The sequence below is a fragment of the Xyrauchen texanus genome, chromosome 25 (genome assembly GCF_025860055.1).
Source record: "Xyrauchen texanus isolate HMW12.3.18 chromosome 25, RBS_HiC_50CHRs, whole genome shotgun sequence".
NCBI classification, from domain to species: domain Eukaryota; kingdom Metazoa; phylum Chordata; class Actinopteri; order Cypriniformes; family Catostomidae; genus Xyrauchen; species Xyrauchen texanus.
Window position 1 is genome coordinate 12,972,826 of NC_068300.1, and position 15,264 is coordinate 12,988,089.

Genomic DNA, 15,264 nt, shown 5'->3' on the forward strand with positions numbered 1-15,264 from the left:
GATGTGAACATTAACTGAAGCTCCAGATGCATATCTGAATGATTTTATGCATTTTACTTTTCTTTTTTTTTGCACTGCCAGACAATTGGCTGATTAGATAAATCGCATGAAGGTGTTCTTAATAAAGTGCTCATGAATGTATACTCTAAATATTGTATAATGCAATTTCCAACTGCAATTTGTAAAGCTGAAACTGAAAGCTGGAAAAATTATTTAAACGCATTGGCACAACATTAATGCATCCAAATAATGTGATGCAAAGCTTATTTCAATGACTAGACAATGCTTTTTCCTCCCAGTATTGATTTATTTCTCATAAGCCATGATAATGACATCTAAAACAAGGCATGTTATTAAAGTACTCTACATATAATAACATTCCCTGTTTTACAGACAAATCACAAGAAACCTCATCTATGAAGAAAAAGTCAGAAATGAATGACAACAGCATTTATAACTGCACATTCCATATTACTTTAAGGTATGTGACAATGTGAATTGATAAGTAATTCATTATAACCTTAACATTTACACTTCCATTATGCTTATTTATGGCGCAGGTATTATTTCTAGGACAGAATATTGAAAGAAAGAGGTCTTTTCATTCTGCAAAACCTACTTCCATTCAGAATAAGCTGAAATACCCTCTTCTAACATGGCATTGATGCAGTATATTGAAGTATTTTTTATAACCATGCATATTCCCTTCATTACAGTTTTGATTTTAACTATCTCTTAATACAACAATGCCTCGGAAATTACAGAGTCATTGGAGACATCTCTGTTAATTGGATATACAGTATGTCTGTCACACCATCATGCATTTTGAATAAAAGATTTAAATTGTACCAAAGACAGCCCCATAAAACTGTCAGAGAATAAAATAAAGCAAAGGAGATGAAATGGAAGAAATGGAGTGCCTTTGTCAGTGGACAATGACAGTGAATTGGGATGGGGGGGGTGGGAGGGGTCATAAAAGGGAAGTTTCATGAAGAACCATTGTTATTGCTTGGATTGTAGTGGGCGGGTTTATGAGTCATTGACTGACATATTCTCTACTTTATTCTCTAGATCAGCATCACCACCTTGCTGTTTCTTCTTCTTGCCTCCTCCCTGTTGTTTCTTCTGCTTCTTGGATGCCTCCTGGTCAATAGGGGCAGGCTTCACAAACTTGATCATTTCTGTTAAACCTGAGTGAATGAACCAGAATATTGAGACAGACAGTTAGTGGCTTCTTATTACAAGAATAAAAGATAGTATTTGGTTGTATTATTTGTTACCCCATTATATATTCAGCTGTGCTTACCTGGAGGCATGAATGCCCTGAGAGGTTCTGGAATGGTGATGCCTTCCTCTGTCTGGAAGTTTTCCAGGATCGCACAGATAACACGAGTGGTCGCGCACATGGTGGCATTTAGCATGTGCACAAAGTCAGCCTTTAAGAGGACAGAAACAATGGTTAGCTAAAGCAGTCAGAAACAGTTAATAAAGATTATCCAGCCCTCTAAGAACAGTGTGCACCTTGTCCATCATCTTCTTGGTCTGGCCGTAGCGGATACGCAGGCGGCGAGCCTGGTAGTCAGTGCAGTTTGAGCAGGACACAAGCTCTCTAAAGGCCTGGGAGCCTGGGAACCAAGCCTCCAAATCCAGCTTTTTACTGGCGGCATGGTTCAATGCACCTGTAAAACAAAAGTGAACTATACATTTGAACCCTGCATTCAAACAGCTTTATAGAGGGAAACTGAAAACTTTCAGTGTTTTGAAACAGAAGGTCATCAAACAATCTGTCATTGAGGGCTGTTTCACACTGCATGCGAAAGGAGGGCGTATTTTTGTCACCCATATTTACAGGTTAGAGCAGGGGATTTCTAATGTTTTTAACAACCAAATATGATGATATTATGTGATAAGGTGTTTAAAAGATTAAATAATTGGCTTTAGTTTTGTAATTGTACTGAAGCCAAAACTAATCATAAAAATATTATCTGGAAAAAATATACTTTGTTTTCAGTTGATGGCATATATTTTTCTACCTACTATTAGTCATTTTTGATGTATAAGCCTGAAGAAATATTTTTCAATTGAATTTGTAGTCTAAAGAAAGCAGAATACAACAGTACTTAGAGGTCGACCGATTCAACCAATTAATCGGTTACCTGACTTTTAATTGAATTTAAAGTCAGGTAACCGATTAATTGGTTGAACACTATTTATAAAATCCTAGATGGAGTTTATTTTTAAACCAATAATAATCAGAAAAAAAGATTACATGCATAACGTGGGACTTTAAACAAGCCTGAAAACATACTGGGGACTCTTATTTTGAAATGGAGACTTGGCTCTGTTCCAGTGCTTTATTTTGAATATTTCCCAAACCAAGCTTTTTATAGCCTATATATATTATTATTATTATTATTATTCACAATATATAAAGTTGAAGACACGATGTATGTGTTGACGAGGGATGTTACCATGTAGTAACATTTTTGTTTGCATGTCCTAGCTTCAAAAAAAAAAAACACGTAATTATGAAAAGGAACACGGAGGAATAAAAAAATTATCTGCAACTATCCGCACTGATTAACTGGTAAAACTGATTTATTGTGTACATCTAACCATGGACTGATTATGACTTGCAAAGTCCCTCGGGCCAATTATCTCCAAGTGCCCCCCTCCACCCAAAAGTGTTCAGGGATCATCAAACTAGATTGCACAGCCTTAAAGCCCAGGGCACCCCCGGGCAGTCAAGGGCCCCCCGGTCGGTTATCCGTCCCTGCCTCTAACAGTAATAATGTTTATTTATTTTTACAACCTTTTCCAAGGTCCCCATTGTGGGTTTGAAACCCCCTAGGTTAGAGCATGCTCACTATATACAGTATATACTGTACAAGTTTTTTTTTATAAAGCAGCACAAAATAATGGAGTGACCAACAGTTTAACACAGTGGCATGCACACAAACTGACTGAATTTAGAAGTTTAATTATAAACTTATTTTATAAACAGTATTTATTCTGCGATTTGAGGTTAAGGGTCCGTTCTGAATTAGGTACCATTTGGATGCAAATTCGGTCCTCATAAATGAGATTTTATGAAAATAAAGTGTGTAATAGTTCTAAATGCCACACGCATGGGGCTGGATTCATGAAAATGAAGTTCTAAGAATAAAGTTCTTAAGAGGGTAACAAGACAAAACAAGAAAATCATTAAAAAATAATTCATTAAAAGTTTACAAAATATTCTATACTTTTTCTAAGAAAATAGTAATTAAAGAGGCTGTAATCGATTTTAGCATTCTGAAGCCTTCACATGAGTGAGCCGTTGAATTAGCCACACACAAAAGATAATTTTGAGACAAAAATGGAGCAAAAGAGCAACATTGTTTGTTCCTGTGGCTGTCAAATTTAACAGTGGCACAATAGCGCCCTCAATTGACAAACATTATGAATCATAGCCTCAATGATCCGCTTCAGATAGACACTGAGACCGAGCAAAATGATTCACAGGTAAAAAGCTTAAATGTCTATGGACAAGTTTTTGCTTTGCCGTATGGTGTGAAACAGGCATTAAACTGGAGCTCTCATGAACGTAAATGCAACGTAACAAACAAACCTGACACAATGTTGACGATGCGGTAGGGAATTCCTAATGACTGATAAAACCCTTCAGCAATTCCGATCATTTCATCAAACATCTCCCAGGATTTGTTGTCATGTGGAGAGGCGTACACAAACTGCTCAATCTGTAAATGTATGGAAAAAATTTACAACCACAAATGTTGTGATTTCATATGTAAACAATGTTATGGATAAACACAATTCAGCCTGTTTGCTTATAATTAAGGCCAGGAACCTTTTGAGCAACATATGGTTGACTGACTAAATTTTGAAAATCATGGTTCACTAGGGATCAATTCACAATCAAGGAACTGGAGTGGCCAACTTAGCATTTTTTGCAAACTGGAGTGAAGGTGATTTTTATTGGATGTGTGATGTCAGTTCCCCTCAAATTTACACGTGTCCTAGTAGAGTAACCACAGACGTTGTTCATGTTCCACTAACAATAGACAACCAGAAAATGTCTTAATACTTTGTGAAATTTTTAGATTTCTTGTAAATGTCTTTTGGTTTGATATTTTGTTATATAATGCAATGACATTCATATGTTCAATTGTTCACCCAAAACTTTAAATTCTCTCAATCCCAGATGTGTATGACTTTCTTTCTTCTGCTGAACACAAACAAAGATTTTTAGAAGAATGTCTCAGCTCTGTGGGTCCATACAATGCAAGTGAATGGGTTCCAAAACTTTGAAGCTCTAAAAAGCACATAAAGGCAGCATAAAAGTAATCCATACAACTCCAGTGGTTTCATCAATGTCTTCTGCAGCAATCCAGTTGGTTTTGGGTAACCAAAATGTAACTCCTTTTTCACTGTACATCTTGACATCAGCAGTTCACGATTTCAAGCTCGATTATACTTCCTAGCACCATCTAGCCTTCTGTGCATGTGTCAAGCACTAGGAAGCATAACCAATCTTGAAATCATGATCATGTCAAGAGACTGCAATGGCAATACAGTGAAAACGTAGTTATACTTCGGTCTCCCAAAACCAAATGGATCGCTTCAGAAGACATGGATTACTTTTATGCTGCCTTAATGTGCTTTTTTTTCACTTGCATTGTATGGACATACAGAGCTGAGATATTCTTCTAAAAATATTAATTTGTGTTCTGCAGGAATGGCAAGAGGGTAAGTAAATAATGAGAAAATGTAAATTTTCAGGCAAATTATTCCTTTAAGTGTCCAAATAATTTGTGGTGCCAATACATTTTTCTGATCTTAAATACAGCCAAAGATCTAAACAAATACAGCAATTGTATTTTCAAGATTCAACTGCACTGACCTTCTCAAACTGATGGACCCTGAAGATCCCACGCGTGTCTCTGCCGTGAGAGCCCACTTCCTGTCTGAAGCAGGTGGAGAAGCCGGCATACCGGATGGGGAGGTCCTCTGGCTTCAGCCACTCATCTCTCAGGAAGGCAGCGATTGGCTGCTCTGATGTGGCAATCAAATACTTCTCGTCCACTGTATTGTCATCGGACTTCTCGCTTCCTTTCCCAATCACCTGAGCGATCACATAACAGGAAACTGTGCCGTATTAAAAATATTTAGGGATAGGGGTTTGCTCAAATATAGCAATAGTAATAGATATACATACTTTGGCAAGCACACCAATTAGTCATTAGCTGATGCTTAAATCAAAAGCAACATACTACAAATGTTACAAGGGCAGTCTTTCTGGAGTAACCTTATGCACAGTGACTTGATACACTTTTGAGTTACCAGCCAAGATATGTTTACCACGAAGCCACACCTAATCAAAATCACATGCGTTTGGTGGGTATAAAAACAAAACATTGAAACTGTCCAATTAATGGAAGAATAAAGTAACAGATGTTGGACAAACCTTGTAGAGTTCATCATCAAACTGGCTCAGCTGAGCAACCTCCTGCATAACTTCTTTCCTCATGAAGAAGGGTGTGTAGAGGACATTGTAGTTCTTGCTGTACAGGATCCGTAATGCATAGTTTATTAAGGCCTGCTCCAGGAAAACTAGAGGCCCCTGAAACAACATTTCAAAGGTGAAATGAGCGTTTTGGGATTTTACTCTTTTTTAGAAAGCGGCCATCAGAAAGGTTGTAAATATTGTGCAATGAGAGCAAATGGTTACCACATGCTAAGAATGGGATGTTACATGGAGTGCAGTTTTCCAAAGTTGATACTCTTTGGTTTCCTCATTTGCAGACATCTAATCAAATTTACTGCTCAAAATGGAAAACGCTACTTACATTTTACATCAGAGGCTGTGGTAACTGATATTTCTGCGCCAGAACTGCACAAATTCTGCGATATTTGTGCGTAGCACATTTTTAAATCACTGATGATTAATTCAAATGATTTCCATTACTTTGACAGTCAGGGTCTTTTCTTAACTGAACATATTTTGATGGCCGCCAAAGCCAAATTTCGTGTCACTGAAGCAAAGTGCTAAATTTGCTTCTCATTTGCGAGTGAAGCCTGGTTTTATGTGTCACGCGAGCCACATAGTTATTAGAAAACCAGAGACAGATGCAAGTAAATGGGGACTTGAGGAGAGAGACAAGATATTCCAATGGAAGAATTCATGGGATATTGTTCATTGTTCGGGTGACAAGACTGCAAGACAGCAGTGACTCGTGTTCTTCACAGTGCAATGGCAGAATAAACAGAAAAATGCAAGACACTGAAACACAGCACTTTAAAATCTGATAAATGTAATGTAACCTAGTCACATAATTGGTTACTGACGTAGCCGCAGTAAAGCATTTCTAAAATATTTTTGTAACAGATTACCATAAAAAACTGTAAAAATGACAATCATGCGATTACATGGAGGAAATTCTCCAGATTTTAAGCAGAATACTAAAAAATATAAATTACACACATAAACTCCAAGTTCTTCCTTTATGCCAACCTTTATAAAACACAAATAATCTTTAGAAAAAAATGTCCATGCATCTACTTTAAAAAGGACTGATTAAAAGATCAATCTTGGTATTTAAATTTGTTTATATTGGCTCGTTAAAATGAACAAATGCAATTAATTGGAAATCCAATATTTTTTACCAATATGCACTTGTTGAATGTTTCTCTAAGAGGATCCAGTTGAACAAGAAGACAAGCCCTTGCATGTGTTTTTGCATGGTTAGTATAGATATCAACAAACAATAGTCTGTTTAATGTGTGTTTAGAGTAGATACAGTTTAAATGTGGGTGGGTGAACTCAAACCTTGAGGAAGTATCCTCTGCTACCAGCCACAATTGCTCCTTTTTCTCCTTCGTATCCATCCACCATGACGACCAGGTCCACGTGAGAGTACTTCTTCTGCACCGAGCAGTCACCCCAGGTGCGCTCCACCTTATTATCTGCATCCTGTGAAAGAGGAACACAGCTGTATATTACTGCAACAGTCTCTAGTTAAATACAACTGGTTAACCATTTCTTATCTTCCTCTAATGTGCCTATTTTTGTAGCGAACAAGTGTGCAAGTGGTATATAACCAGACTGACACTACCTGCCGCCTTAGACTAGAAGTTCCATTATTTGCATTATTGGTTTCGAGATACACTGGGTAAAATGTCAATATATTTCAGCTATTCAAAAGTTCACATTCTCTGTAAAACACTAACTTGTTAGAATATAAATATTCAAGAAATTGTTTACACAAAAATGAAAATCCGGTCATCATTTACCCTCATGAATTATTTATTTCCTGTAGAACACAAAAGGAATTATTTAAAGCAGAATGTCCAAGCTTGCCTTTAACTGTATGGAAAACGGCATGGTGACCACACCTGTCAAATAAGATTCTCATTGAATAACAAATTAAAATATCATTCTGTTCCTCACATAAAGCTAACATATGGCTTCAAAAGACATGGAATATAGTCCACGAGTCTCATGGACTAATCTTATGATACCTTTATTGTGCTTATTTGGCACTTTTTGGAGGTTGATGCCCCTGGTTACCACCTACTTTCATTGTATAAAAGAGAGCAGTGTGAACATTCTTCAAAACATCTTTTATGTTACAGAGTAAAGTCATGTGGGTTTGGAACGTCATTTGCGGAAAGAAAATGATAACAGAACTTTCATTTTTGGTGAAATATCACTTTTAAAACATGGCAAATGTGTGCACTTGTTAAAACTCACCTCATCATTGCTAATGGGCACAGAGGGGTGTAAAAGGTTTCCGATCTCTCTCAGGTACTCAAAGCGTTCCGCCTCCAGCTTTAGTCGATCACTGTCTGTCTTCTGCACTGCTTCATCCACCAGTAACCGCACCTTTTTGATCTGAGTCACCGTGAGGGGCTGCCAGGGAAAGGATGATGAATAATTATACATTGTGTGCCCAATTATTTGGCAAGTGAGTATTCTGATCTTGAGTTGAAAAATACACATTTCAGCATTATCTGTAATCCTTTCGTGCAATTTCCTTGATAACCAAGCAAGTTGACTCATGATACCATTTGTTAATTATATCCCAATCGCATATCGCAATATGACATTTTTCCCAAATCATGCAGCCCTACATCTACCATATCAAACGCATTTTCGGCATCAATTGAGATGGCAGCGAACAGAGTCTGATCATTCGCCACTGACCACATGATATTGATGAAACGCTTAATGTTATCAGAAGAGCTACAGCCACGGAATAAACACCACCTGATCTATATGTATAAGAGACTTTACTTAATCAGTTTTATATTTGAACATCTAACTGAATCAGAGAAATTGGATGGTAACCCTTATGCTTGCTTGGATCTTTGTACCTTTGGAATTCAGTATTTTGCAAAAGGGATACATTAAAGTGCCAACTATATGATTTATTTTTCTGCATATGTGGCAACACACCAGGACATGATCTGAGACCAAGATTTGTTTCCAATTGAGTAACAGATGAAATGAGGGACTTAGTTATATAAAAAAAAATTCGAATCTAGAGTAAATCTTGAGTAAATGGACTGATGAATAAAATTTATAGTCCCTACCAGATGGGTTCAAAAGTCTCCAAATATCTGTATTTTTTCTCCATTAACCAACATCTTATGGAGTTTTGTGTTCCTCGCCACTGTCGCCTTCAGCTTGCTCACAGGGGCTCTCAATACAATTATTATTTAATTTCTATACACATTTTACAATCATATTTAATCAAACTACACAATGATCACTGTAAGTCATTATAGATATTACAGATCTTCTAATAAACTGGCATACGTTACTCACTGATAATGTTTCTGCATTGAGGGCTTCCAAGTTCTGTGCCTCATCTGGAAGAGTCTCATCATCACCAACTGGCCCTTTCTTCTGCAAAAGAAGAAGAAAACAAAATAAAAATGGGAGAAACATCATAAGATCAAAGGCATGCCGCATATTACTCCACTATTGGCAATGCTCCACATACCTTCATTTTTTCACCTATGGCCTTGCTGCACAGATTCTTGGCCTTGTTTAGATTATCTGCAGTAAAGCGACCTGGGGCAATAATAAAAATAAAAACATTACCACATTACTTTGTTTTATTGGCAAGATGAATAATACATCTTAACTTTAGAAATCACATGGTGCTACAACTATTAATACCTATCAACAATTAATTTTGGCAAACAACCTTGAGTAAAAAAGTATTACTAGATTGTTGTATTTCTTTGTATAGTTGTATTTCTCATAATATTAAAGCATGACTTTGGCTCCCACTTCCAAATTACAAAACACACGTACAGAAACACATTAGAGGTGGGCGATATGACCAAAATCTTATTTCAAGATAGGAGTAATTTTATATCACCATAACACCATACATCACGATTAACACATTTTTTGAAGGAAAATCAATACAAATCCATTAATATATTAAATAACTACATTTTAATGCATATTTTTGGATAATTCCATCAGTTAATTAAATACTTCCAAATACATCCTCTTATATAATTTGCTTTTTATTTGTAACTTGACAAGAGTAAAAAAAAAAACACACAAAAATGTTAATCATTCAAACCATGCTAAATTTAAAATTTTTCCACATTTCAGTCTATGTTGTTGACCAATATTATTATTATTATTATTATTATTATAAATTTTCATCAAGAAACCCAAGATCTTCCCAAAGCTCAAATATTTGTTAAACAGTACCCAAACCCATTTTACCCATAGTAAAATATTTGAGCACTACTCAAGAACAGCATCTCAGATGTAGGTGCTCAATAGTTTGGTTCACTTATAAAATACATTTAGAACGGCACCAGTGGTGCATTTTACCAGAATCTGAATAAGAAGCGAATTAAACTACTGGGAACTTGCCTATAAACAGACACATACAGGACATCCTGGAGAGTTCAGAATGCAAGTTGAAACATAAAAACAATTAAAACAATATATATATATATATATATATATATATATATATATATATATATATATATATATATATATATATATATATATATAAAGTGGTATAAAACACTGGTTTCTTTTCTACTTAAGACTTGAAGATGGGAATTACTATTAATTTTGCTGCTATATTATCCAGTATACTAATAAATAATATAGTGTTTCTTAATAAGCTATATATTAATATTGAAATAATGTGTAGTTATAGGTTTGTGTTTCTTTACATATTAAAGAGTATTCCCAAGTAGTTCCACACAAAATTTTAAAGATATTCTAAACTGATTATGCAAAAAAAACAACAACACCGGTATCGGCCAATACTGAGATTTCAGATATTGGAATCGGATCAGAAGAGAAAAAGTAGTAACAGTGTGTCAGATGAGAAGCATATTAAGCATATAATAAGCACCAAACGTGAGATGAATGTCATTGAATTTACTTAGGCCACCGAAAACATTTGAATGCCACAAAAACCCTGTTCATGTTTCTTAAATTCTCTCAGTCTCACGTGAAGCCCTGCCCACTGCGCACATTGATATTTACATATTGCAACAATATAGCAAAATCTTTATCTTTTGACACTTTATATCGTCTCCACCACGATATCGTAATAGCGCCCAGCACTAAAAGCGACCCTGGTGTGTATAATTATATTCCACCAGTTAAAAAATAGCACAAGTGCTACTAATGCCTTGTTCAGAAAATTAGCCTAGCAAAAATTAGATTTTTGGCCTATCCGACTGTTTATATTAATGCAAATATTTTTTTTCCAAAAGGAAAGCATAATTTGTGTAAGTTATCGTATTTTTAAACAATTCCTGGTAGCATTTGTGAATAAAACAAATGATAAATTTCACTAACACGAAATTTCTCCATGTGTACCAACAGAGGACATTCATTGGGGTTTGGAACAATATGAGTGTGAGTAAATGCGTGCAGAATTGTCATTTTAGTGAACTATATCCATTAAAAAATTTGACTTAAAGAGAAAAAAATATTCAAACAGTAATTTCCTAACATTTCATAGAGGCTGCATAGTCAAGAGCAGGTTAACAGCATTGACAGTCCGCAGCTCCACCTCTGTTTCACTACTGAGCAATGATTGCATCAGATCCAGCCAAGTGATGCTACGACAGCTGTTTAATCAATAAACTTCTCTTTTATCTATCAAACCAGAATAACACCTGATTTAAACAAATGATAAGCTCAATAGCAAATAATATTCGTTCTAAAATAATGTATAGCAGGTTTAACACGGTCTATGACAGCTGGGTTAACTGTTAGCGTCATTGCTACATGCTACTTCAGTGATTATGCCGGCAGTAATGATTTTCTGACCAAATCAGATATTTCACTACTTTATTATGCGGTATAGCACCTTTAAAATGCAGTGCTCATAATCAAATCGCCAGATCTGTAAAATAAAAGTGTTACAATCTGTTCTCATTCACAGACAGCCATGTGTTTAAGTAGCATTAGCATTAGCACTCACATTTCCTCCATTCTGTGTCCACCTGTACAAGTTTATCCACCAGAGACACATCTTTAAACCGTTTCCTCTGGGTCTCCCTCACGATTTCAGGATTGCCGCCTTTGTCGGTGCGAAACAGGTCTAAATCGAGCACCATAGTAGCTGCGGACCAGGTATGCGGTGCGGGTGAATGAAGGAAAGGAAGGAAATTCGGAAAGTGTGGCGGACGAATCGGAATGGGGCGCTATAGAGCGGCTGCCTGTATGAGCAGGAGACTTCTTTGTTTAGTAAACACTGTACAATTATGACTATTTACAATTCATTCCATATATTAAGTATTATATAATACATTATTTATAAATATACTATTTATAACAAGAAAAAAAAAAAGAAAAAAAACGGAAGTTTGCGAGTGACGTCAGTGGTACTATGAAGAAGGCGTAGCTCATTAATATTTAATTATTTATAAGGACGCATAGGTTAATTTATATTTATGATACCATCCTTCATCCTAGTTGTTGGATTCTTAAAGGTGCAATATGTAGAATTTTAACTGCACTAAATCATACAATTATTAAAATATGTTATCAAAGATTTAGGAAACATGCTATGTGCTCTTGCTCTCTTGTAACATTTTGTCTCTTCAAATAAGCAAATAGAATTTGAACTCAAATCTGTTTTTCATGCGTCATAGGGGGATAATTAATGATAAACAGTTGGCCAGTCCAGCGAAACATACTTACCTGCCTCCTTTCTTCTTTTTACAGGAGAAGTTTCATTGCTGTGTCGTTGGCATTATTGTCGTCTGACCTTTATAATGACTTCCAGATTTGTGTTGTGTAATTTCCATACATGCACCAATGCTGACATTACAATTGTTGACATTGTATCCTATTATACTGATTTATTTTGTGTTTTTCCCCACTGTGCTGGGAGATAATGGTATTAAATGCTCCATCACATGGTTGCAATCATTGCATTATTTCATCTCTGGGATTATGTTTCAGCATATACGTGTTGTGCATTATATTCCAAGCCACATGATTGCACTGTGTAAGAAAAAAGCCAAGTCATTATTATTTGATAATCTCTTCCACTGCTGTAGCTTTCAGTCATTTCAGGATCATATTCAGAGAACAAGAATTACATTTGGATCTGTTTCTCTCATTTAACAATGGCTCCAGGAGAACTGGCATTTACCATCCAAGTTGTATGATTTCCTTGTACTTTTATGGTGTGTTTCTCCTTTTTCTTTTTTTAGCTTGGTAGTATAAAGCACTACCCAGTCTCATAGTAAGGTAAATATAATCTTGCAAGTGCTGACTAACATCTCATTCAAGCATTGACATTGCAGTCTCATTGTCAGTAAGTCATACAATTGCACACAAAATTATGAATATATTACGTAACTGGAACTTTCTTGGTTATCTTGCAACATTAGGAGCTCGTAATTACAACATTGTGAATTGGTAATTTAGTGGTAATGAAATTAAGGGCCTGCAACATTGTAGATAAGTTATCAGTTAGTAAGTCATGAAATTACCAAAAAGTATGAAATAATTATGTAACTGGTACGTCGTGTGTTAGCTGGGCTAAGCTGAAATATGGGCTTCTCTGAAAACATCCTACAGCCAGTATATTATATGTATTATAGTAATGTCCGTTCCGGGCCAGAATTTCTGTTTGTGTTTTGGCCTGTGTGATCCCGCCCACTGCTCATTTCTGCCATAGACGCAATACATCTACTTTACATGTGCTAACATTGACAGAGTTATTAAAAAAAATCCACATGAGCTGGTTTATAATTTGCAAACAATAAACACATTGCAATCGTATAGATTAGCTGATCAAATTATAGTGTAATGCTCGTCGCTTGCCATTGTCAGTTTGCTCGTTCCTGTTGCGTGTCCTCAACCTGGCAACCCAGGTGAGTTTTGAGTCTGGGGAGGAGGGGGAGTGGGAGACAAATCTCTCCAATATTTTGAATTTAGATTGCAGTACCCCATTTTAAACACTTGCTGTCAATGTTACACATTGCTCCTATAAAATGGGCGTGCTTGGTTTTGGGTCATCTTTAGTGTGGCTTCACAAATAATGGCAATAATTATGACAATGAATCTCTGTGACATTACTGAATCTTGTTCCATATTATATTTAAAAAATGTGTTCGCATTTGGTGCGCTAAATTTCCTAAATTGAGCTAAAAGAGTAAAGTTGACAATTTCTCAGCAATAGTGTGCAATGTACAGTTTTTTAATTATATATATTAGGCCTAATTTACTATGGAAAGAATGTGAAATTCTTTATAAGAATAAATCATTATTTCTTAATAACTGTTTTGAAAATGAAATTATTCTGGTCATTCTGGTTGTTAATGTTCAAGTTGATTTGTTCCGTCTTCTCTTACACAAATGTTCCATATCTCGGTTCCATTCTGTCAGGTTCTGTTTCTCATTTCCTGTTGTCAGTTTGATCCAAATTATCCAGTTGTTGTTTGGAATGTGATTGGCATCTCCGAGATATTAACAGACTAATTTGTGGATATTACTGGATAACAATATACTGTGTCAGTGCTGTGTGTGACTGTTACAGGAATAAGTTATAAGAAAATACCTGCTGTAAGAAAGTTTAGCCACATATTCAACCAAGTAAAGAAGTTTCATTTTAAGTTATTCTCAGATATTATAGCCTACGTAAATGCCTGAATTTAGTTTTGTAGATAAATATAATTGCGCAGGTAACACTTTACAATAAGGTCTAATTTGCTAACATTAGTTAACCTGAAATAACAATAAACAACAAGTACCTTTACAGCAGTTATTAATGTCATATACAACTTTTGATTGAAAAAATCCATTATATGCTATCATTAGTTAATGCACTATTAACTAACATGAACTAATAACAAACATTTGTATTTTTATTAACTAACATTAACAAAGATTAATGCTGTAAAATATATGTTGTTCATTGTTAGTTCATGATAACTAATACATTAACTAATGTTAATGAATGGACCCTTATTGTATAGTGTTACCTTTGTGCCTTTGTATGCATTTGGATTTGGACTAAATAATGCACTTAAAGCAGCCAACAAATTCCAAGCATACATGATGTTTAACGTTAAATAGTTATTTATCTTTATTGACATTGCCAATTTTCGGAAAAGCTTTGGTAAGATATGTCGAGATTTATTCACGTTTAAATTTACAATGGTTTGCTTTATTGTGGAATGATGTGGTGTTCGGATTCTTTGGCTAAAAATTGTTTTGCTTATGTTTCATATTCATAAAACTGCGGTTTAGTAGGCTTCTATATCATTTGCACTGCCAGCTGTTTCAGATTGTCCACAATAAATAAATATATAAATAAGCATGGTATTCTGATCTTATTATTTCCATACACATTTTCCAACTCCAAACCATATAAACTTGAATGCTAAATGGATTAAATCATTTTCAGGTGGTATGTATTTGTGTAATGAGGGAGGGTGAGGCGAAAGTGACTAACACTTTCAAGGTGTGCATAATTATTAGGCAGCTTCATTTCCTCAGGTAAAATGGGCAAAAAAAAAGAGATTTAACCTACACACAAAAGTCAAATATTGTAAAATGGCTTTCAGACAGTTGCAACACTCTTGAAATAGCTAAACTATTAAGGCATGGCCACCGGACAATCAAACATTTTGTTGAGAATATAGTCAACTGGGGGGCAAACAAAAATGCATGGAGAAGAAAAGGTGCAAATGAACTGCAAAAGACTTGAGAAGAATTAATGTATGGAAGGCTCATGGCAG

At 35.4% G+C, this 15,264-nt stretch overlaps 1 protein-coding gene across 2 annotated transcripts; it reads right to left on the reverse strand.

The window, feature by feature from the left end:
• Positions 1 to 296: 296 nt before the first annotated feature.
• sars1 (seryl-tRNA synthetase 1) lies at positions 297 to 11,701 on the reverse strand. Of its 2 annotated transcripts, none has more exons than XM_052091477.1 (11): positions 11,490 to 11,701; positions 9,009 to 9,079; positions 8,831 to 8,908; positions 7,754 to 7,912; positions 6,830 to 6,973; positions 5,468 to 5,623; positions 4,904 to 5,125; positions 3,611 to 3,740; positions 1,522 to 1,679; positions 1,307 to 1,436; positions 297 to 1,190 (listed from the first exon to the last, which is right to left on the reverse strand). In XM_052091477.1, exons 1-11 carry the CDS (start codon positions 11,623 to 11,625, stop codon positions 1,030 to 1,032), a joined length of 1,545 nt encoding a protein of 514 aa, XP_051947437.1. In that variant the 5' UTR covers positions 11,626 to 11,701; the 3' UTR covers positions 297 to 1,029. The 2 variants fall into 2 exon arrangements, with proteins under 2 accessions (XP_051947437.1, XP_051947436.1); XM_052091476.1 differs by having other exon boundaries at positions 8,831 to 8,911.
• Positions 11,702 to 15,264: the final 3,563 nt, after the last annotated feature.